The sequence below is a fragment of the Coregonus clupeaformis genome, chromosome 34 (genome assembly GCF_020615455.1).
Source record: "Coregonus clupeaformis isolate EN_2021a chromosome 34, ASM2061545v1, whole genome shotgun sequence".
In the NCBI taxonomy this organism is placed as follows: Eukaryota; Metazoa; Chordata; class Actinopteri; order Salmoniformes; family Salmonidae; genus Coregonus; species Coregonus clupeaformis.
Genome location: NC_059225.1, coordinates 3,600,704 through 3,625,228, shown reverse-complemented (window position 1 = coordinate 3,625,228; position 24,525 = coordinate 3,600,704). Strand labels below are relative to the sequence as shown.

The 24,525-nt window shown below is 43.2% G+C and overlaps 1 protein-coding gene across 1 annotated transcript; it reads right to left on the bottom strand.

Annotated features, from left to right (window-relative positions):
• Positions 1–683: 683 nt before the first annotated feature.
• On the bottom strand, positions 684–17,147 carry si:ch73-173p19.2 (V-type proton ATPase 116 kDa subunit a1). Its single transcript, XM_041861281.1, has 20 exons — positions 16,927–17,147; positions 14,352–14,430; positions 14,144–14,241; positions 13,244–13,372; positions 13,007–13,119; positions 12,686–12,812; positions 12,462–12,544; positions 12,283–12,376; positions 11,826–12,038; positions 11,559–11,709; positions 5,610–5,743; positions 5,211–5,371; positions 4,828–4,921; positions 4,313–4,431; positions 3,677–3,884; positions 3,248–3,352; positions 2,991–3,038; positions 1,881–1,998; positions 1,422–1,593; positions 684–1,184 (listed from the first exon to the last, which is right to left on the bottom strand). Exons 1-20 carry the CDS (start codon positions 17,041–17,043, stop codon positions 1,100–1,102), a joined length of 2,448 nt encoding a protein of 815 aa, XP_041717215.1. The 5' UTR covers positions 17,044–17,147; the 3' UTR covers positions 684–1,099.
• Between the last annotated feature and the right edge of the window lie 7,378 nt (positions 17,148–24,525).

The following is a 24,525-nucleotide window of genomic DNA, read 5'->3' as shown; positions in this document are numbered from 1 at the left end:
TTATTTAGCTGAAGGGAGAGGGTTCAACTTCCCTGGAACCCAAAGGTATACAGTATTATTACACTCTTAATATGAAACCTCTTGCAAGGCAACAGATACACTGATTGGTTTGGGATTTGAATTTCAATGCACTAAGCATGTACAAGAAGAATCCCTACAGACAATCACAACAAAATAATATATCTTTCCATATTCTATCCCAAGACATTTCACAGATATACACTGAGTGTACAACACATTAAGGACAGCTGCTCTTTCCATGACATAGACTGACCAGGTGAATCCATGTGAAAGCTATGATCCCTTATTGATGTCACTTGTAAATTCCACTTCAGTCAGTGTAGATGAGACAGGTTAAATAAGTATTTGTAAGCCTTGAGACAATTGAGACATGGATTGTGTATGTGTGCCATTCAGAGGGTGAATGGGCAAGACAAAATATTGAAGTGCCTTTGAACGGGGTATGGTAGTAAGTGCCAGGCGCACTGGTTTGTGTCAAGAACTGCAAGGCTGCTGGGTTTTTCACACTTAACAGTTCTCATGTGTATCAAGAATGGTCCACCACCAAAAGGACATCCATCCAACTTGACACAACTGTGGGAAGCATTGGAGTCAACATGGGATTCCACATCCCTGTGGAACACGCCGTCCATGCGCCGACAAATTGAGGCTGTTCTGAGGGCAAAAGGGGCGGGGTGCAACTCAATATTAGGAAGGTGTCCTTAATGTTTTGTACACTCAGTGTATATTGTTGGATCTAAACACTTGTTGTTTTTTTCATCTAATTTGACAGTTTAGGAAGTAGATGCTCATCTAAATCTCCATGTATTGACTGTCATTTTGGCAATTCTGATGTTGCTGAATGTAGCCTACTTTTAGAACCATTACGGACTAATAATTGTGTGCTGCCATCTTGTGGTAAATGCTGCACCTTGTTTGCACAGACTTTTCATTCCATGGCGAAAGTTAGAGAGTACGATCCACATACCGAGAACAACTTCATGTGATCAATGACTAACACAAACACATATCAACAAAAACAATAAATGAGTATGAGAACCGACTTGTAGCAATAGCAATAACATGTTTCTATCTGAAATCAATGCATGTCTCGCATCCTGTCGAAGGAAAGCGGTGTGAACTTGTACCCAGATCCTTTGTAGAACTTGTTTTGGAATTCAACCCTGTAAAAGACAAATGACAGAAAAACATAACCTTTGGAAATATATAATTCAAGTGTAATTCACGTCTTGTTATATTCTTTACATCAGATTAGGTGAAACAACGGTGATTAATGACTGCTGCCGTTGCCGCTTCAGTTGTGTCAATAAGCTCAAGGTCTGTATGTGAGCTATATCAAGTGTGTGAGTGCGCGTTTGTGTGTGCATAGATGCATGCGTGTTTGTGTTGCTTGTCCCTACCAGTGCAGCCGTAGGGCGTGGAGGAAGGCAGAAAGACCCTCCATGACCAGGAGGATGGTGACGGTGAGGACAGCGAAGACAGCAAAGGTCACGGCCAGCAGAACAGAGCCCATCCCCGAGGTAACCCTCAGAGCCACCTGCAGAACCATCTTCCACAGCACCTCAGACAGCTCTACACAGACAACATACACAGGAACATAGAATACAGTTAAATTAATTTGAACATAACAGGTGACGGCAGGTAGCCTAGCGGTTAAGAGCATTGGTCCACATTCTTCTCCTGGAATGATTGTTATTGAGGTTTATTCTCTCCACCATTTTATGTCATCCTTTTCATTTTGGGGATCAGAAAGTCGAAGAGGCACGGTCATAACCATAACAGCCACATGGATATAGCTTTTAATGCGTGGGACACTTTAATTGCAAAGAGGTAAAGTGTTGTGCAGCATAATACCCTACCAGCATGAGCTAGACTGAGAGCCCACAGGCGAAGGTAGGAGGCTGTGTTGGAGATGCAGCCAAGGCAGTACTCGATGGTGTGGATGCCCTGGTACACAAAAATGTCACCCATACTGACCTGCAATGAGAAAAAAGCTTGAGTAGATGTTTTTATTCACGCCAAAGAAAAGTGAAAGACAAAACAGTACAGATAATAAACTGGTAAAGACTGTGTGCAGGTGAGGTTGGAAGCCCAAAAGGGCTGATATGAAAACCACACCACAAATATAAGTACAAAACCTTTTTCTTTATTAAATCAGTTAAACAGCATATTAATTATAATTGTACATAAATAAATAATATGCCATTTAGCAGACGCTTTTATCCAAAGCGACTTACAGTCATGCGTGCATAATTTTTTTTTTGTGTATGGGTGGTCCCGGGGATTGAACCCACTACCTTAGCGTTACAAGCGCCGTGCTCTACCAGCTGAGCTACAGAGGACCACCATATACTCAGTAAACAAGAAAAAAACATGTTTGATTATATATGAGAGAGAGAGAGATTTCATCACTTTGCTACAGACAAATTGAATATGATCCAGGATAACTTTTCATCAATTAGAACTCTGAGGAATCTAGTGGATGTGACTAGTTCCATTTCATTCCCACCAACTGAGATTCTAGCTCTTTTTTATTTTCTTTACAATATTTCTTATTTTTACTAGTGAATAAAATAATGTTGGATTTTTTAACATTTAAAGATCATTTGTTTATCTGGAACAATTCAGAAAATTTGGCCATACCTGAATTGGCTTAATTAATTAGTGAATCAAAATTCGTATGTGATCAAATCTAATTGGTATCATCAGCAAAGAGAATGGGAAGTATGGTAGAAGACACAGCAGCAAGGTCATTGATATAGATTAGTTATAAGAAAGGTCAAATTATAACGCCACAGGATATCTTGGCCCTTGTAGATGCACAGCCGTTTGCATAAACAAATTGTTCCATAAACATAACTATATGTTGTGGTTAATATTGAAATAAAAATAACCATGATAAATTACAGAACATATTTTCTGACCATGTATATTTATTTATAAACATTGTTGTTTTAGAAGTGACTTACCTTCTCTTTCCTGTTATCTGAAGCCTCCTGGTTGGAGATCCCAAAAACCTGCATGGGAAACTTGTTTATTGAGGGCTTCTGTTGGAATAATTTTTATATTAAGTTTCACTAAAATATGTATTTTCATGGCAGTTATATAGGCAAGTACAGTCTACTTACAGAGTACACATTGACATGAACAAACTGCCTTGTCAATCCAATACTTTTGCTTTACCAACGTCTACTTATAATGCATTATTCTAGTCTAGTTTACTTACCAGCTTTGATTGCTTGTGTTCTCTATACAAGAGCAGGGTCTTGGCAAACAGTAGCCAAGGCACCATAAGCACAGCAACAACCACCAGAAATATTTGCACAGGTTTCTGTATGATAAAAATAAAACATGAGAAAATGACCGTTTTCGCTTAGAACTGAATGCATATCGAGGTTTCTGTTGCATCTGGACATAGGAGACTATCCTCTATTGTGTACAAATGCATACATTACATGGAAACTATTTATGTGGTTTCCTTGGATGAAAAACACGATTACATTATGTCACTTAGCAGAGTCTTCTATCCAAAACCACTTAAAGTACTGTGAATGCATACATTTTGAGTATGTGTCTGTGTTCCAATCCGGGAAATGAACCCACAAATGATATTTTATGAACCCATGATATTTTAGGTTGAAGAAACCCATTGTACCTGTGTTGTGTAAAGCACAGCACCCTCAGAGCCGTAGTCAAAGAGTATCATGTTGATGAAGAGGAGCAGGATGCTAGGAGCAGATTCAGACTTTATCGCCACACACCACTTGTAGAGAATGAGGAAGATCAGGTACCCAAACAGAGACAGCATGAAAATCACCTCTGGAATGAACTGCAACGCGATGTCCTTTAGGTTTCTGAAGAATCTGCAATGAAACGATACAGATGATGGAAGTCTTCTGTTGGAGGCAATAACTTGGCACTACATTTTAAGTGACAGTGTATTGGTTTATCATAAACAGTACTGTACACAGTGTTTTAGTAAGTGCTGTAGTTCTCCTGGAAAAATACATGTACTTTGCTTTATTACCCTGTTACTCTTACATGTAATTATCACAGTGATACTACTGCCTCTGTGTCAGTATTAAGGACTTGCCAGACAGGAAGCGGTGACAGAGTTTCCCATTCACTTTCAAAGGAGCTAGGTGGGGGGGGGGGGATTCTATCCAGGTGGAGCAGTCGGCGGTGCTTATGAACGTGAAAGCCGCCTGGCGGAGGCGGAGAAAATAGGAATCTGCTCTATTTTGGCAAACTTGCCGAGTTTCGCTTCCTGTCTGGAAAGCACTTTACTTACATGTAGTTCACCAGACTCAGAGTGACTCCAAAGAGCATGTGGGCCACTCCCATTATAACAGACATCTTCATCTTGTAAGAGTTCAGGAACGACAGCTTATTCGATGCAATATTCCAAATCTGTATCAGACATCAGTTTGAAATAGAGAAAGTCTGATCAGGTTACATTGTATATAAGATCATTCTTAATAAAAGTTCAATAACAGCGACCCAGCTGGTTAAGAACTTAGTACTCAAGCATTTATAATACACAATAAAAACAAAACACACGAAAGAAAGAAACAAAACCCAGAATAAAATACACTGAAGGAAAGCCTACCTTATGGAGTAGCAGAGAAAAGCGCTACTCATGACATGACACAAAAAATGGTCCATGGACAGTAAAATAATGACGATGAAAACAATGCTATTCACTTTTATCACAACAGCAAATAGAGAGAAAAGTATTTGACCCTTTGCCCTTTGACCTCAAATCTATGTGGGGTTAGATGGTTAGAAGAGTTTGCACAGACTAACCGGGTCAACACCGAATGGGTAGGGATTGCCAGAGTAGACTCCAGACACCAGGGGGTCCAGATGAAGATGGCCAGAGTCATGCAACGTCTCATTACTGGGGAGAAAGCACAAAAACAAACATACAATTTACATTCTTATTCCAACAAACTAATTCTATTACCGCTTTATTACATTTACGTCATTTAGCAGACGCTCTTATCCAGAGCGACTTACAGGAGCAATTAGGGTTAAATGCCTTGCTCAAGGGCACATCGACAGATTTCTTTTTTCTTCACCTAGTCGGCTCGGGGATTAGAACCAGCGACCTTTCGGTTACTGGCACAACGCTCTTAACCACTAAGCTACCTACTCTATTTCCTGCTTTAATAAAGGAGCAAACGCACGTCCACGGTCCGTGTGGATGGAACATGGGTCTGACGCTCCACGAGGATCCAAAGAGGTTGAAGGACTTGGAGAAGCAGTCGTTGTAGATGAGGCCAGTGTATATGGAGAAGAGGCCCATCAGGAAGATAATGTAGCGTCCTCCCACCAGCATGTCAATCAGCTGCAGGGACGAGTAACTAACGTTACAGTCAAAACAATGCACCACATTGTCTTTCAATGTTAGTGTAGTTGTAACACATTTAAAAATATATATATATATTTTTTAAATCCACTAAAACTATGCTTTCCTGATAATAAAATATTATAAAGTTGACTTTTCACCTGTGGCACTTAAACACCACAAGTGACGGACATCAATACTATTAATCCTCAGGGCTCAGACAGAGCGCTCTTCATACCTCGTTCTTCAGCTTCCTGAAGTGTTCTTGGTGTAGGATCAACCATAGAGCGAGCAGAGTCATGACGAGACCGTGACCACAGTCTCCAAACATGACCGCAAACAGGAAAGGGAATGTCACCATGGTGTACGGAGCTGAAAGACATCACATTCAAACATGAAATCAACAGTTGTGCTCTGCCAAAACGACTTTGGAAGGACTTCTCTTTTATTTACAATATTAGTAACAGCAAAAAAAAGGAAAACATAAGCTAATAAGATCAGGGTCAGTCACATTATGTCAAATACTTCCAAATACAGATGTAGGATGTTAATTTGAGCCAGTTTGCTACAGCAGGAAAATAATCCTGCAGTAACAGGAAATGTGAATTATTATGTGGATTATTGTCAGCTTCCTGCCTCCTGTTTGTCTCCGGGCCTCTAGAGGTCATCTGTGTTCCCCTCTGCCTTAGTTCTTCCTCGTGTGTCCTAATTAGCTTGATCCAGGTCACCTGTGCCTTGTTTCCCCTTGTGTATTTTAGCTGTGTGTTTTCCCCTTGTTTCTCACTTGGTTATTGAGTCCTGGCTATGTGTCTCCTGCTTTGTTCCACCGTGTCTTTCCAAGTAAGGTTTTCTAAGTTATCTTTAGTTTGTTTTTCTCCCCTCGTGGAGTTATTTTGTTTTGCCTCCTGTTTTGTTAACATACCTCTTTCTGAGAATAACTTTTGTTGGACTATTTGTGAATGGCGAAGAACCTTTGTTTTTACATTAAATCTACTGGCCTGGAGTATTGCCTTGGGTGTTTCATTTGGGTCCTACTACACCTCCTCTGTGGCTAAGGGGTATTACCCCCCAGCTCTCCACATCTGAGACCGGAGTTCTAGCACGGCTTGTGACAGAATAACCAAGTCTATCATGGACCCAGAAACACTCAGTTCCCAGGACCTGTTGGCGGTGATCACTCGACATGAGGCTTCTTTCCAGCGCCATGAAGCCGTTCTCAGCCGACAAGAGGAGCTGATGGCTAGACATTCTCAACTCCTGGCCGAAATGATGAGTTCCCTTCACCAGCTCTTTGAACGCCTCCTTGGTCCTCTCCCTTCCCCCAGGTCACCTCCCAGTGACGACAGGCCTTCTCGGTTGGCGGAGCCCCCGACTACCACCTCCCAAGCCCTTTTCTGGGGATCCAAGCTCTTGCCAGGGTTTCCTCACCCAATGCTCCCTCACCTTCGAGCTCCAATCCTCAAGTTTTCCCACAGACCGTTCCAAGATTGCCTACATCATTACCCTTCTTTCAGACAAGGCGCTCGCCTGGGCCTCTGCGGTGTGGCAGTCCCAGGAGGCCTGTTGTGATTCCCACGCTGCATTTGTAGAAGAGTTCAAGCGGGTGTTCGATCATCCTGTCAGTGGGCGGGAGGCTTCCCAAGCGCCTACTGTCTCTCCGTCAGGGCTCCCGAAGCACGGCAGATTTCGCCATTGATTTTCGGACCATAGCAGCAAGGAGCGGATGGAATGATGAAGCGCTGAGGGTCTGCTTTCAGGGAGGGTTATCTGAGCCCCTTCAAGATGAGTTAGCCACCCGAGAACCAGCTGGAGATCTCGAGTCCCTCATAGCCTTGGCCATCCGCCTGGACAATCGTCTAAGAGAGCGGAGAACGGCTCGCCGCCAGGTGTCTCAGTCCCAAGTTCCTCGGAGCAGCTCTGTTTCTCCTGTTTGGACTCCGTCATTCAGAGCTTCCCCGGCTCCTGAACTGCTCCAGGATTCCCCGGAGAGCATGCAGTTAGGCCGTTCCAGGCTTTCTCCCAATGAAAGGGAACGTCGCATGAGGGAGCGTCGGTGCCTCTACTGCGGGGTTGCCAGCCACTTCCGATCCACTTGCCCCGAGCTTTCGGGAAACGCCAGTCCCCGCCCAGCTACAGGAGGGCTGTGATGGGGAGAATTAGAGCTCCTCCTACTAACGCTGTCCTGGCTATTCCAGCCACTCTGTCCTGGGAGGGCCACCAGCATCGGGTCCAGGCTATGATCGATTCCGGTGCCGCAGGTGATTTCCTGGATGTAACCTTGGCTAAGGAACTTAAGATCCCTACCCAATTACTTCCTCATCCCCAGGCAGTTACAGCCTTAGATGGCAGACCTCTGGAACCAGGAAAGGTTACAGAGGCGACTCAGTCCCTGCGACTTACCATCTCTCAACACCAGCAGGAGGAAACCTTCTATCTCATTGACTCTCCCGAGTATCCTATTATCCTGGGTCACCCTTGGCTATGCAGACATAATCCCCAGATCGACTGGCCTACTGGCACCATTCTAAGCTGGGGTCCCACTTGCCAACTCACCTGCATGCTTCAGAGTCCCTCAGCCCCTAGTACCCAGTTTCAAGAGTCTGTTGACGTCTCCCTAGTCCCCAGTGTTTACCATCGGTTCAAGGCTGTGTTCAGCAAGGCCCGGGCTACTTCCTTACCGCCTCATCGCACGTATGACTGTGCCATTGATCTACTCCCTGGGTGCTGCCCTCCTTGAGGTCGGATCTTTTCCTTGTCCTCCCCGAGCACGCAGCTATGGACACCTACATTAAGGAGTCCTTGGCAGCCGGCCTCATCCATGCCTCTACTTCCCGGCTGGGGCGGGCTTCTTTTTTGTTGAAAAGAAGGACGGGGGTCTTAGGCCTTGTATTGATTACCGGGGACTCAACAAGATCACGGTTCGGAATCGATATCCTCTTCCTCTCATGGCCACTGCTTTTGAGCTGCTTCAAGGGGCTTCCATTTTTTCTAAACTGGATCTCCGCAATGCTTACCATCTCGTGCGGATCCGGCAAGGTGACGAATGGAAGACGGCGTTTCAACACGCCCACGGGGCACTATGAATATCGGGTGATGCCGTTCGGGCTCACCAATGCCCCCGCAGTATTCCAAGCCCTGATTAATGATGTTCTCCGGGATATGCTTAATCTGTTCGTCTTTGTGTACCTGGACGATATCCTCATCTTCTCGAGGTCACTGAAGGAGCATGAGGGGCATGTTAGCCGGGTTCTCCAGAGGCTCCTTGACAATCACCTCTATGTTAAACCTGAGAAGTGTGAATTTCATGTTTCTCAGACTCAGTTTCTCGGGTTTATTGTCACTCCCGGGCACCTAGAGATGGATCCCAAGAAGGTCGAAGCGGTCCGCAGCTGGCCCACACCTGCCACGGTCAAGGAGGTTCAACGGTTCATTGGCTTTTCTAACTTCTATCGGAAGTTCATCAAGAATTTCAGCTCAGTGGTAGCCCCCTTGACGACGCTTACCAAGGGAGGAGGGACCAAGGTTCACTGGGGTCCGGAAGCAGCAGGGGCCTTCGAGGATCTCAAGCGCCGCTTCACGTCTGCTCCGATTCTGGTGACTCCTGACCCAGAAAGACCTTTCGTGGTGGAGGTGGACGCCTCAGAGGTGGGGGTGGGAGCCGTCCTGTCACAGAGGGGTGAGGATGGGAGATTACACCCTTGTGCCTTCATGTCTCGCCGCCTGTCTGAGGCCGAGCGCAACTACCACGTGGGGGATCTAGAGTTGCTTGCAGTAAAACTGGCCTTGGAAGAGTGGCGCCATTGGCTTGAGGGGGCTCAGCACCCGTTCCAGGTTCTCACAGACCACAAGAACCTGGAATATCTCCAACAGGCTAAGCGGATGAACCCTCGGCAAGCACGATGGTCCCTTTTCTTTAATCGATTCCAGTTCCTCCTGTCTTACCAACCTGGCACCAAGAACGTCAAGCCGGATGCCCTGTCTCGAGCCTATTCTCCCGAGGTACAAGAGAAGCCCTTGGCATCGATTATTCCGAGGTCTAGGATCGTCGCACCTCTTCAGTGGGAACTAGAAAGAGGGGTACGAGAAGCCCTTGTCCATGAGCCCGATCCAGGCGGTGGTCCTGCCGGTCGCCTGTACGTTCCTCTCTCTGTTCGGGCCCGCGTCTTGCAGTGGGGTCATGAGTCGCCCTTGACATGCCATCCAGGCAGTGCTCGCACACTGGAATTCCTCCGACGGCGGTTTTGGTGGCCGTCCATCAAGAAGGACGTGCAGGTCTATGTTGAGGCCTGCCCGGTGTGCAACCAGGGAAAGTCGACGCGCCAGCGACCCCAGGGACTGCTCCATCCCTTACCTATTCCTCGAAGGCCATGGTCACACCTTTCTCTGGACTTTGTTACGGGACTTCCTCCATCCCAGGGCAACACCGTCATCCTAGTGATCGTTGACCGGTTCTCTAAGGCTGCCCGGTTTATTCCCCTGCCCAAGCTGCCCTCGGCTAAGGAGACTGCTGAGCTCCTCATGAACCATGTCTTCCGGATATTTGGCATTCCCCTGGACGTGGTCTCTGACCGAGGTCCCCAATTCTCGTCCCGGTTTTGGGGGGCCTTCTGCAGGCTTATTGGGGCCACAGCCAGCCTATCGTCAGGGTTCCATCCAGAGTCTAATGGCCAAACGGAACGGATTAATCAGGATCTGGAGACCACCCTGCGGTGTATGGCGGCCAGTAATCCCACGTCTTGGGCCACCTATATCATTTGGGCTGAATATGCCCACAACACCCTCCAGTCTTCAGCCACCGGATTGTCCCCCTTCGAATGCCAGTTCGGTTACAACCCTCCATTATTTCCAGAGGAAGAGGCGCAAGTTGGTGTTCCCTCGGCCCAGCGCTTTGTCCAACGCTGTAGGCGGACCTGGAAGAAGGCCAGGTGTATCCTCCTTCGGACCTCCCAGAGATACCAAAGTCAGGCTAATCGACACCGCCGGACGGCCCCTAGTTTCCGAGCTGGTCAGAGAGTTTGGTTGGCCACTAAGAACCTGCCCCTCCAGGTCGAATCCAAGAAGCTTTCCCAGAGATACATCGGCCCTTTCCGCATTGCTAGAAAGGTTAACCCTGTTTCGTATCGTTTGGTTCTGCCTCGCTCCCTTAGAGTTAACCCCACTTTCCATGTTTCACTCCTTAAACCTGTCTTGTCTTCTCCTTTTGCCCCCCACGCAGACCCCTGCCACCTCCCAGGATCATTGACGGCCAGCCAGCCTACACAGTCCGCCGGATACTGGACTCCCGGAGGGTCCAGAACTCTCTGCAGTATCTGGTGGACTGGGAGGGCTACGGGCCAGAGGAGCGCTCCTGGGTTCCAGCCAGGGACATCCTGGACCCAGGTTTGATCCGAGATTTTCGCACCCTGGGGCCGGGGTGTTCTGGAAGGAACGTCAGGAGTCGTTCCTAGAGGAGGGGGTCCTGTCAGCTTCCTGCCTCCTGTTTGTCTCCGGGCCTCTAGAGGTCATCTGTGTTCCCCCTCTGCCTTAGTTCTTCCTCGTGTGTCCTAATTAGCTTGATCCAGGTCACCTGTGCCTTGTTTCCCCTTGTGTATTTTAGCTGTGTGTTTTCCCCTTGTTTCTCACTTGGTTATTGAGTCCTGGCTATGTGTCTCCTGCTTTGTTCCACCGTGTCTTTCCAAGTAAGGTTTTCTAAGTTATCTTTAGTTTGTTTTTCTCCCCTCGTGGAGTTATTTTGTTTTGCCTCCTGTTTTGTTAACATACCTCTTTCTGAGAAGAACTTTTGTTGGACTATTTGTGAATGGCGAAGAACCTTTGTTTTTACATTAAATCTACTGGCCTGGAGTATTGCCTTGGGTGTTTCATTTGGGTCCTACTACACCTCCTCTGTGGCTAAGGGGTATTACCCCCAGCTCTCCACATCTGAGACCGGAGTTCTAGCACGGCTTGTGACAGATTATAATGAATTAAAATGTTTGTAGAGGTAGATACATTTTTCATAAAGGAAAATCAAGTCTGAAATTTCTACCGGAAATTACAAACTTCAGAAGCATTTTAAATCTCAAATACACTACAAGTTTTACATTTCTTGCATTGCAGGTTCTCCTGCAACAGGGTGATCAAATGGAAGTCCCCAAAGTGCAAACTCCAATGTAAATCAAGCGCACACAGGAGATAGTGGTGTTGTTACCTGGGTTTATTTCCTGATAGTTGCCGACCCCATAGGCATCAACGATGCTCTGGAAACCTGAGGTAAAGGAGTTAACCCTGTTGAAGGTTGGGGGTGTCTGCTTGGTTTGGATTCTGTTCACGACGGGGCTAAGACTGGAGCCGCTCTGCTCCTAATGTTAAAAGAGCACAGACACACACACAAGAAATATACACACACATTCCATTTACAAAAATCTGTGCTTACACCCTGAATGCTTAGTAATTAAAGCAAGTTCGGGATACTTACTGATCCCTTTATCAGTGCAGTGTGCACAGAGTTTAAGTCAGACACTGGACACCAAATCTCAGCAACAATCAGCTTCTGTGTGATGTCTATGTTACACAGGTTCAGTGTGTAATAGATGGCCTTCATCTTCTTGACTTTAGTGGTCCACTCCTGGAGGTCGGCTGCTGCTGCATTCAGGGCAGTCGCACGGAACTCCTCGGTCCTCTTCAGGACCTGACAGAAGTTTAATGACCAGAAAGAAAGGAAAGTGTTCTGTTTTCTTCCATCCCTCTTACCTCTTACGTAAAATATTGCTCTCCTTCCATCTGTGACATTACGACTAATTAAGGCAGGATAGCGAAAGTCCTGACACACTACTGATATATAATGTATGTATTAAGATGCATATCCAAGACTGATGAAAGCTGATCAAAGTTATGCAGCTTCATTGCCAAAGGGTTCAATAATGGACTTTTACCAATCGAAGGTCTTCAATGCGTGTGTTGGCGTTTGTTCTCATCTCCTTTCTTGCGTACGCATTGTTGGGACATGGATACATGCTGGCATGAAACCTGAAGTAGAACATTATATTTATATTTTTTGGTTAATTTACTTATTTTCAAGGCTTTTGACATACTCAAGGGATCTTTCACTCACCCATCACATAACTTTCTGATCTTTCCTCTGACCTGGTCTCCTTGGACAAATATTACGAACACGTCCTTCTTCTCTAGATCCTCCTGTGAGCATAAAACAATGTTTGTTTACTCAACACGCATCTGCCATTATAAGCTATTGAACAACCTTTTATGGTTGTTTGCCTCAAAATAGAGGAGATAATTATGTTTGAACATGTGCTTATTAGTGAACTTTTCCCTTACAGCCATGTTCTCCTCCTCATGGGGCTTGATTTCAGCATGGCGGAGGACAAAGTTTCCATGAAACAGTCGCCACAGGATCTTTTCGAAGGCAGGGAAACGTTCATGTTTGATGACTCCTGCTACAAATCTGCCATGGGGATACAAGAGGAAGGCATCATGCTACCCAGTTGGCAAAAATACGTTGTTACTTCATCTGGTTATCTGATGTCTCTACAACCAGATAGCAACCTGAAAATGGTGGTGGCTCCTACTTTAAACCAATTCCAGTGGGTTTTTTTGTGTGTGGTTAGCCTGACTAGTAAAATAAGGCTAATAATTCACCCAAGTTTCAGGGGTCCATTGGTGCTGGTGTAACTGGTGCGTCGGCTTGTCATCCTGGAAGAGTACACCGAGTCTTCAGAAGGAAGCTCAGAGATGGAAAGCTGGGACTCAGCCTATAGGCACAACATAAGAAACAGGACTGTTTATGCTATCATTCTTTATGACATTCTTATCTTTCCGTCTTGCCATCCCATTATTTGTTAGGAGGACATAAGTCAAATGCAGTCCGCTATTTACCTCCTCAAAAAAGTCATCAGTCATCTGCAGGAGATGGTTGATCTCCATTAGTTGAGTGAAGTTCTGCCTGAGGGTGTCTCGGTTTGAGTTGATCTCCTTCAGCTCCTTCTCCAGTTTATCAAAGCTAGACTGTAACATACATGAAGAAAAGGGGATCCCAAAATGAGTTTATTGTATTAAATGATAGTAGTTGGACTAAATTGGTATAAACAAGTTAGATTAACATCAAACACCTTTTTACAAAAACCGATAACTAGCCTACTGGGTTTGCTGCACTCGTTATGTCTAGGAGTCTTAGGCCTAGCTACATAGTCTGTAGCTTGATTGGATGTGTGCATAAATGTGAGATGTAAGCATATGCGACCAGGTGTTCAGTACCCGGAAGACAGCCACCTTACCACAGGTCCAGGGCCAGTTCAGTCATGACTCCCATCATCGGCCAGTCCAAGCAGATTAGTATTCGTTCAAATAAATAAATATATACAAAAAGAAAACTACAAAGAGGAATGCCTAAACTAAAGAGGTTAACCAACACAAAACAACTCCAAACAAGCCATGACGCCTCTGGTCATGCATTGCCAATCAACCTGATTGGCGCCACCTGTTGTGCTTCCTGACAGAGCACAGCCCTTGACCCGGTTGGTGCTGCCACCTGGGGATGGAGTGTGGAAGTGCATCCTGGTAGTGTGTTTGTCTATGTCCTAACACTAACCTTCCCCCCATATCATAACACTAATCAAGCTAGACTTTAACATACATGTAGAAAAGGGGATCGCAAAATGAGTTTATTGTATTTAATGGTAATCATTGGCCTAACTTGGTATAAACAAGTTACATCAAACTAATGATGACACGGCTGGGAAAGAAACTAGTGACCAACTGTGAGAGCAAGCATCTTACCTCTAAATCCAGAACATCTCGTGGAAGAGGTATTCTCTCACTGGTAAAGTCTGCCGGGATGTGGATGTTTGATTTGACAACCTCATTTTTCAAGAACCCTAGTAGAAATGAGCCCAATGTTTAGAGAGGGGATATTCTAGGTATTTATTTAGAAGGGGCTTTCGTCCAGACTCCTATTTAAATCTACCTTTAAAAACAACATACTTACGAAGAATTCTCTCCATCTCCTCACATTTCTTCACCTCCTTCACAAATCTGCGCTGAAAGGCAACTGTTCCAGGATTTAGCTAAAACATATGAAAATATATACAGTGGGGGAAAAAAGTATTTAGTCAGCCACCAATTGTGCAAGTTCTCCCACATAAAAAGATGAGAGGCCTGTAATTTTCATCATAGGTACACGTCAACTATGACAGACAAAATGAGAAGAAAAAAATCCAGAAAATCACATTGTAGGATTTTATATGAATTTATTTGCAAATTATGGTGGAAAATAAGTATTTGGTCAATAACAAAAGTTTCTCAATACTTTGTTATATACCCTTTGTTGGCAATGACACGGGTCAAACGTTTTCTGTAAGTCTTCACAAGGTTTTCACACACTGTTGCTGGTATTTTGGCCCATTCCTCCATGCAGATCTCCTCTAGAGCAGTGATGTTTTGGGGCTGTCGCTGGGCAACACAGACTTTCAACTCCCTCCAAAGATTTTCTATGGGGTTGAGATCTGGAGACTGGCTAGGCCACTCCAGGACCTTGAAATGCTTCTTACGAAGCCACTCCTTCGTTGCCCGGGCGGTGTGTTTGGGATCATTGTCATGCTGAAAGACCCAGCCACGTTTCATCTTCAATGCCCTTGCTGATGGAAGGAGGTTTTCACTCAAAATCTCACGATACATGGCCCCATTCATTCTTTCCTTTACACGGATCAGTCGTCCTGGTCCCTTTGCAGAAAAACAGCCCCAAAGCATGATGTTTCCACCCCCATGCTTCACAGTAGGTATGGTGTTCTTTGGATGCAACTCAGCATTCTTTGTCCTCCAAACACGACGAGTTGAGTTTTTTACCAAAAAGTTATATTTTGGTTTCATCTGACCATATGACATTCTCCCAATCCTCTTCTGGATCATCCAAATGCACTCTAGCAAACTTCAGACGGGCCTGGACATGTACTGGCTTAAGCAGGGGGACACATCTGGCACTGCAGGATTTGAGTCCCTGGCGGCGTAGTGTGTTACTGATGGTAGGCTTTGTTACTTTGGTCCCAGCTCTCTGCAGGTCATTCACTAGGTCCCCCCTTGTGGTTCTGGGATTTTTGCTCACCGTTCTTGTGATCATTTTGACCCCACGGGGTGAGATCTTGCATGGAGCCCCAGATCGAGGGAGATTATCAGTGGTCTTGTATGTCTTCCATTTCCTAATAATTGCTCCCACAGTTGGTTTCTTCAAACCAAGCTGCTTACCTATTGCAGATTCAGTCTTCCCAGCCTGGTGCAGGTCTACAATTTTGTTTCTGGTGTCCTTTGACAGCTCTTTGGTCTTGGCCATAGTGGAGTTTGGAGTGTGACTGTTTGAGGTTGTGGACAGGTGTCTTTTATACTGATAACAAGTTCAAACAGGTGCCAGTAATACAGGTAACGAGTGGAGGACAGAGGAGCCTCTTAAAGAAGAAGCTACAGGTCAGTGAGAGCCAGAAATCTTGCTTGTTTGTAGGTGACCAAATACTTATTTTCCACCATAATTTGCAAATAAATTCATTAAAAATCCTACAATGTGATTTTCTGGATTTTTTCGCCTCAATTTGTCTGTCATAGTTGACGTGTACCTATGATGAAAATTACAGGCCTCTCTCATCTTTTTAAGTGGGAGAACTTGCACAATTGGTGGCTGACTAAATACTTTTTTTCCCCACTGTACTTCAATTGGCTGACGTGTTAGCTGTTAGTGATTTCAGTGTAAACTATTTTCTCATATTCTGTGTGAAGTGTTTAACTTACATTTTCGTCATTTAGCAGACGCTCTTATCCAGAGCGACTTACAACTTCAATAGAAAACAAAAACTCACACTGACCCAAGTACTGTAACCAAACTGAATTGCTCCGGGTTGAAGTTCCTCTGTACAGATCTAGGCTCAGCTTCCCCTCCCCCAACATACATTATAAATCACGTTCTAATACGATCAGTTATGTAATTTCATTAAAGTAAGTATGCGTAAAAGTAACCGTTTGTTTTTGCATGGTGAATGTGTAATTGTTGGTTTGTGCACAAACATAATGAAATATTTTTGGGAAGGCTTTATACAGGCAACATCTATTAACCTTAATGTGAGAGGGCAATCGATAGGCCTACACTTGTTTTACACTTTATCTCCACGTTTCACATGCTATTTGTCATTAGAACGCACAAGAATTTGGATAGTTCCAACTTTTTCCTTTAATGACTCTATATTATTTAAACTTACAGTAATGTGTCAATATCAATCCAGTGTACATGGTGGAATCAATATGTATTAGACTGGCATGCAGCTAACTGGATGTGACCTTCATACCATTAGCCATATTGTGCTCGGTTTAACATGTTTATCCCATTTATGGGCTATTTCAACTTTTTTTTTTGTTAACTTCTACTAATACCCAATACTTGAAAATGTTTGAAAAAGTAATACTAAAAAAGGGTTAGGCGAGAAACCTCGAATGTAAAGAACTTTCTGTTAATATAGTTTAGTTATTATAGTATATACCACGTTTCCATTCGTTTATCTGGAAATGTGATTGTTTTTACTCACATCTTTAAATTGCACCAGTCCTAGATGCCCAAGCTCATTGATGCAGTTGTGAGCTGACTCCGTTTGGAAAAACAGCTGGACAAGACACATCTCTTCACTCCGAAAAAAGGAATCCATCTTTAAATCAAACTAGTCCTGATTTGACTTAGGCGATCCTATAACAAAACCATGTGTTGTGCTCTTAGAATAACAACATTCACAGCAAGCGCCTCACATTTCTAATACATGCTAGACTACCCTTCAATGTGTCTTTTGAAGGGAAGTCCAAACATGAAATGGAAAGAGTGGTTGTGTCAACAGGATCAATAATGACACTGCTGCTGTGGTACTCACCAACACCACATGGTATACTGAGCCTGTGCCGTATAAGGGCTGAGTGAGCCACGGAGATGAGCCATTTGATCAAATCAAATCAAATCACATTTTATTTGCCACATACACGTGTTTAGCAGATGTTATTGCGGGTGTAGTGAAATGCTTGTGCTTCTAGCTCCGACAATGCAGTAATATCTAATAAGGGTTAGGCTACTCACGAGGCAAACTGCTACAGAAAGACAGTGCCATAATATTGACGTTATAAAGTGACTGTCCGCTTGAGTGTTTTGAATATAACGCTTTTTAGAAATTGTGTAATTGGGAATCTGGGAAATGATTTGTTAAGAATAACATGACCTAGAAATAATAAATTGAACATGTATTGGTAAAATGTATATCTGTATTCTCCATCTGCCAGATACAGTGGGGGAAAAAAGTATTTAGTCAGCCACCAATTGTGCAAGTTCTCCCACATAAAAAGATGAGAGGCCTGTAATTTTCATCATAGGTACACGTCAACTATGACAGACAAATTGAGGAAAGAAAATCCAGAAAATCACATTGTATGATTTTTAATGAATTTATTTGCAAATTATGGTGGAAAATAAGTATTTGGTCAATAACAAAAGTTTCTCAATACTTTGTTATATACCCTTTGTTGGCAATGACACGGGTCAAACGTTTTCTGTAAGTCTTCACAAGGTTTTCACACACTGTTGCTGGTATTTTTGGCCCATTCCTCCATGCAGATCTCCTCTAGAGCAGTTATGTTTTGGGGCTGTCACTGGGCAACACAGACTTTCAACTCCCTCCAAAGATTTTCTATGGGGTTGAGATCTGGAGACTGGCTAGGCCACTCCAGGACCTTGAAATGCTTCTTACGAAGCCACTCCTTCGTTGCCCGGGCGGTGTGTTTGGGATCATTGTCATGCTGAAAGACCCAGCCACGTTTCATCTTCAATGCCCTTGCTGATGGAAGGAGGTTTTCACTCAAAATCTCATGATACATGGCCCCATTCATTCTTTCCTTTACACGGATCAGTCGTCCTGGTCCCTTTGCAAAAAACAGCCCCAAAGCATGATGTTTCCACCCCCATGCTTCACAGTAGGTATGGTGTTCTTTGGATGCAACTCAGCATTCTTTGTCCTCCAAACACGACGAGTTGAGTTTTTACCAAAAAGTTCTATTTTGGTTTCATCTGACCATATGACATTCTATAACAATAATAAATAAATAATATGCCATTTAGCAGACGCTTTTATCCAAAGCGACTTACAGTCATGCGTGCATACATTTGGATGATCCTCTTCTGGATAATCCAAATGCACTCTAGCAAACTTCAGACGGGCCTGGATATGTACTGGCTTAAGCAGGGGGACACGTCTGGCACTGCAGGATTTGAGTCCCTGGCGGCGTAGTGTTTTACTGATGGTAGGCTTTGTTACTTTGGTCCCAGCTCTCTGCAGGTCATTCACTAGGTCCCCCCTTGTGGTTCTGGGATTTTTGCTCACCGTTCTTGTGATCATTTTGACCCCATGGGGGGTGAGATCTTGCGTGGAGCCCCAGATCGAGGGAGATTATCAGTGGTCTTGTATGTCTTCCATTTCCTAATAATTGCTCCCACAGTTGATTTCTTCAAACCAAGCTGCTTACCTATTGCAGATTCAGTCTTCCCAGCCTGGTGCAGGTCTACAATTTTGTTTCTGGTGTCCTTTGACAGCTCTTTGGTCTTGGCCATAGTGGAGTTTGGAGTGTGACTGTTTGAGGTTGTGGACAGGTGACTTTTATACTGATAACAAGTTCAAACAGGTGCCATTAATACAGGTAACGAGTGGAGGACAGAGGAGCCTCTTAAAGAAGAAGTTACAGGTCTGTGAGAGCCAGAAATCTTGCTTTTTTGTAGGTGACCAAATACTTATTTTCCACCATAATTTGCAAATAAATTCATTAAAAATCCTACAATGTGATTTTCTGGAATTTCTTTCCTCAATTTGTCTGTCATAGTTGACGTGTACCTATGATGAAAATTACAGGCCTCTCTCATCTTTTTAAGTGGGAGAACTTGCACAATTGGTGGCTGACTAAATACTTTTTTCCCCCACTGTACTTCAATTGGCTGACGTGTTAGCTGTTAGTGATTTCAGTGTAAACTATTTTCTCATATTCTGTGTGAAGTGTTTAACTTACATTTTCGTCATTTAGCAGACGCTCTTATCCAGAGCGACTTACAACTTCAATAGAAAACAAAAACTCACACTGACCCAAGTACTGTAACCAAACTGAATTGCTCCCGGTTGAAGTTCCTCTGTACAGATCTAGGCTCAGCTTCCCCTCCCCCAACATAAATTATAAATCACGTTCTAATACGATCAGTTATGTAATTTCATTAAAGTAAGTATGCGTAAAAGTAACAGTTTGTTTTTGCATGGTGAATGTGTAATTGTTGGTTTGTGCACAAACATAATGAAATATTTTTGGGAAGGCTTTATACAGGCAACATCTATTAACCTTAATGTGAGAGGGCAATCGATAGGCCTACACTTGTTTTACACTTTATCTCCACGTTTCACATGTTATTTGTCATTAGAACGCACAAGAATTTGGATAGTTCCAACTTTTTCCTTTAATGACTCTATATTATTTAAACTTACAGTAATGTGTCAATATCAATCCAGTGTACATGGTGGAATCAATATGTATTAGACTGGCATGCAGCTAACTGGATGTGACCTTCATACCATTAGCCATATTGTGCTCGGTTTAACATGTTTATCCCATTTATGGGCTATTTCAACTTTTTTTTTTGTTAACTTCTACTAATACCCAATACTTGAAAATGTTTGAAAAAGTAAAACTAAAAAAGGGTTAGGCGAGAAACCTCGAATGTAAAGAACTTTCTGTTAATATAGTTTAGTTATTATAGTATATACCACGTTTCCATTCGTTTATCTGGAAATGTGATTGTTTTTACTCACATCTTTAAATTGCACCAGTCCTAGATGCCCAAGCTCATTGATGCAGTTGTGAGCTGACTCCGTTTGGAAAAACAGCTGGACAAGACACATCTCTTCACTCCGAAAAAAGGAATCCATCTTTAAATCAAACTAGTCCTGATTTGACTTAGGCGATCCTATAACAAAACCATGTGTTGTGCTCTTAGAATAACAACATTCACAGCAAGCGCCTCACATTTCTAATACATGCTAGACTACCCTTCAATGTGTCTTTTGAAGGGAAGTCCAAACATGAAATGGAAAGAGTGGTTGTGTCATCAGGATCAATAATGACACTGCTGCTGTTGTACTCACCAACACCACATGGTATACTGAGCCTGTGCCGTATAAGGGCTGAGTGAGCCATGGAGATGAGCCATTTGATCAAATCAAATCAAATCACATTTTATTTGCGACTTACACGTGTTTAGCAGATGTTATTGCGGGTGTAGCGAAATGCTTGTGCTTCTAGCTCCGACAGTGCAGTAATATCTAATAAGGGTTAGGCTACTCGCGAGGCAAACTGCTACAGAAAGACAGTGCCATAATATTGACGTTATAAAGTGACTGTCCGCTTGAGTGTTTTGAATATAACGCTTTTTAGAAATTGTGTAATTGGGAATCTGGGAAATGATTTGATAAGAATAACATGACCTAGAAATAATAAATTGAACATGTATTGGTAAAATGTATATCTGTATTCTCCATCTGCCAGATACAGTGGGGGAAAAAAGTATTTAGTCAGCCACCAATTGTGCAAGTTCTCCCACATAAAAAGATGAGAGAGGCCTGTAATTTTCATCATAGGTACACGTCAACTATGACAGACAAATTGAGGGGAAAAAAATCCAGAAAATCACATTGTAGGATTTTTAATGAATTTATTTGCAAATTATGGTGGAAAATAAGTATTTGGTCAATAACAAAAGTTTCTCAATACTTTGTTATATACCCTTTGTTGGCAATGACACGGGTCAAACGTTTTCTGTAAGTCTTCACAAGGTTTTCACACACTGTTGCTGGTATTTTGGCCCATTCCTCCATGCAGATCTCCTCTAGAGCAGTGATGTTTTGGGGCTGTCACTGGGCAACACAGACTTTCAACTACCTCCAAAGATTTTCTATTGGGTTGAGATCTGGAGACTGGCTAGGCCACTCCAGGACCTTGAAATGCTTCTTACGAAGCCACTCCTTCGTTGCCCGGGCGGTGTGTTTGGGACCATTGTCATGCTGAAAGACCCAGCCACGTTTCATCTTCAATGCCCTTGCTGATGGAAGGAGGTTTTCACTCAAAATCTCATGATACATGGCCCCATTCATTCTTCCCTTTACACGGATCAGTCGTCCTGGTCCCTTTGCAGAAAAACAGCCCCAAAGCATGATGTTTCCACCCCCATGCTTCACAGTAGGTATGGTGTTCTTTGGATGCAACTCAGCATTCTTTGTCCTCCAAACACGACGAGTTGAGTTTTTACCAAAAAGTTATATTTTGGTTTCATCTGACCATATGACATTCTATAATAATAATAAATAAATAATATGCCATTTAGCAGACGCTTTTATCCAAAGCGACTTACAGTCATGCGTGCATACATTTGGATGATCCTCTTCTGGATCATCCAAATGCACTCTAGCAAACTTCAGACGGGCCTGGATATGTACTGGCTTAAGCAGGGGGACACGTCTGGCACTGCAGGATTTGAGTCCCTGGCGGCGTAGTGTTTTACTGATGGTAGGCTTTGTTACTTTGGTCCCAGCTCTCTGCAGGTCATTCACTAGGTCCCTCCTTGTGGTTCTGGGATTTTTGCTCACCGTTCTTGTGATAATTTTGACCCCATGGGGTGAGATCTTGCGTGGAGCCCCAGATCGAGGGAGATTATCAGTGGTCTTGTATGTCTTCCATTTCCTAATAATTGCTCCCACAGTTGATTTCTTCAAACCAAGCTGCTTACCTATTGCAGATTCAGTCTTCCCAGCCTGGTGCAGGTCTACAATTTTGTTTCTGGTGTCCTTTGACAGCTCTTTGGTCTTGGCCATAGTGGAGTTTGGAGTGTGACTGTTTGAGGTTGTGGACAGGTGTCTTTTATACTGATAACAAGTTCAAACAGGTGCCATTAATACAGGTAACGAGTGGAGGACAGAGGAGCCTCTTAAAGAAGAAGTTACAGGTCTGTGAGAGCCAGAAATCTTGCTTGTTTGTAGGTGACCAAATACTTATTTTCCACCATAATTTGCAAATAAATTCATTAAAAATCCTACAATGTGATTTTCTGGAATTTTTTTCCTCAATTTGTCTGTCATAGTTGATGTGTACCTATGATGAAAATTACAGGCCTCTCTCATCTTTTTAAGTGGGAGAACTTGCACAATTGGTGGCTGACTAAATACTTTTTTCCCCCACTGTACTTCAATTGGCTGATGTGTTAGCTGTTAGTGATTTCAGTGTAAACTATTTTCTCATATTCTGTGTGAAGTGTTTAACTTACATTTTCGTCATTTAGCAGACGCTCTTATCCAGAGCGACTTACAACTTCAATAGAAAACAAAAACTCACACTGACCCAAGTACTGTAACCAAACTGAATTGCTCCCGGTTGAAGTTCCTCTGTACAGATCTAGGCTCAGCTTCCCCTCCCCCAACATAATAATAATATGCCATTTAGCAGACGCTTTTATCCAAAGCGACTTACAGTCATGCGTGCATACATTTTTGTGTATGGGTGGTCCCGGGGATCGAACCCACTACCTTGGCGTTACAAGCGCCGTGCTCTACCAGCTGAGCTACAGAGGACCATTTATAACATAAATTATAAATCACGTTCTAATACGATCAGTTATGTAATTTAATTAAAGTAAGTATGCGTAAAAGTAACAGTTTGTTTTTGCATGGTGAATGTGTAATTGTTGGTTTGTGCACAAACATAATGAAATATTTTTGGGAAGGCTTTATACAGGCAACATCTATTAACCTTAATGTGAGAGGGCAATCGATAGGCCTACACTTGTTTTACACTTTATCTCCACGTTTCACATGTTATTTGTCATTAGAACGCACAAGAATTTGGATAGTTCCAACTTTTTCCTTTAATGACTCTATATTATTTAAACTTACAGTAATGTGTCAATATCAATCCAGTGTACATGGTGGAATCAATATGTATTAGACTGGCATGCAGCTAACTGGATGTGACCTTCATACCATTAGCCATATTGTGCTCGGTTTAACATGTTTATCCCATTTATGGGCTATTTCAACTTTTTTTTTTTGTTAACTTCTACTAATACCCAATACTTGAAAATGTTTGAAAAAGTAATACTAAAAAAGGGTTAGGCGAGAAACCTCGAATGTAAAGAACTTTCTGTTAATATAGTTTAGTTATTATAGTATATACCACGTTTCCATTCGTTTATCTGGAAATGTGATTGTTTTTACTCACATCTTTAAATTGCACCAGTCCTAGATGCCCAAACTCATTGATGCAGTTGTGAGCTGACTCCGTTTGGAAAAACAGCTGGACAAGACACATCTCTTCACTCCGAAAAAAGGAATCCATCTTTAAATCAAACTAGTCCTGATTTGACTTAGGCGATCCTATAACAAAACCATGTGTTGTTCTCTTAGAATAACAACATTCACAGCAAGCGCCTCACATTTCTAATACATGCTAGACTACCCTTCAATGTGTCTTTTGAAGGGAAGTCCAAACATGAAATGGAAAGAGTGGTTGGGTCATCAGGATCAATAATGACACTGCTGCTGTGGTACTCACCAACACCACATGGTATACTGAGCCTGTGCGGTATAAGGGCTGAGTGAGCCACGGAGATGAGCCATTTGATCAAATCAAATCAAATCACATTTTATTTGCCACATACACGTGTTTAGCAGATGTTATTGCGGGTGTAGCGAAATGCTTGTGCTTCTAGCTCCGACAGTGCAGTAATATCTAATAAGGGTTAGGCTACTCGCGAGGCAAACTGCTACAGAAAGACAGTGCCATAATATTGACGTTATAAAGTGACTGTCCGCTTGAGTGTTTTGAATATAACGCTTTTTAGAAATTGTGTAATTGGGAATCTGGGAAATGATTTGTTAAGAATAACATGACCTAGAAATAATACATTGAACATGTATTGGTAAAATGTATATCTGTATTCTCCATCTGCCAGATACAGTGGGGGAAAAAGTATTTAGTCAGCCACCAATTGTGCAAGTTCTCCCACATAAAAAGATGAGAGAGGCCTGTAATTTTCATCATAGGTACACGTCAACTATGACAGACAAATTGAG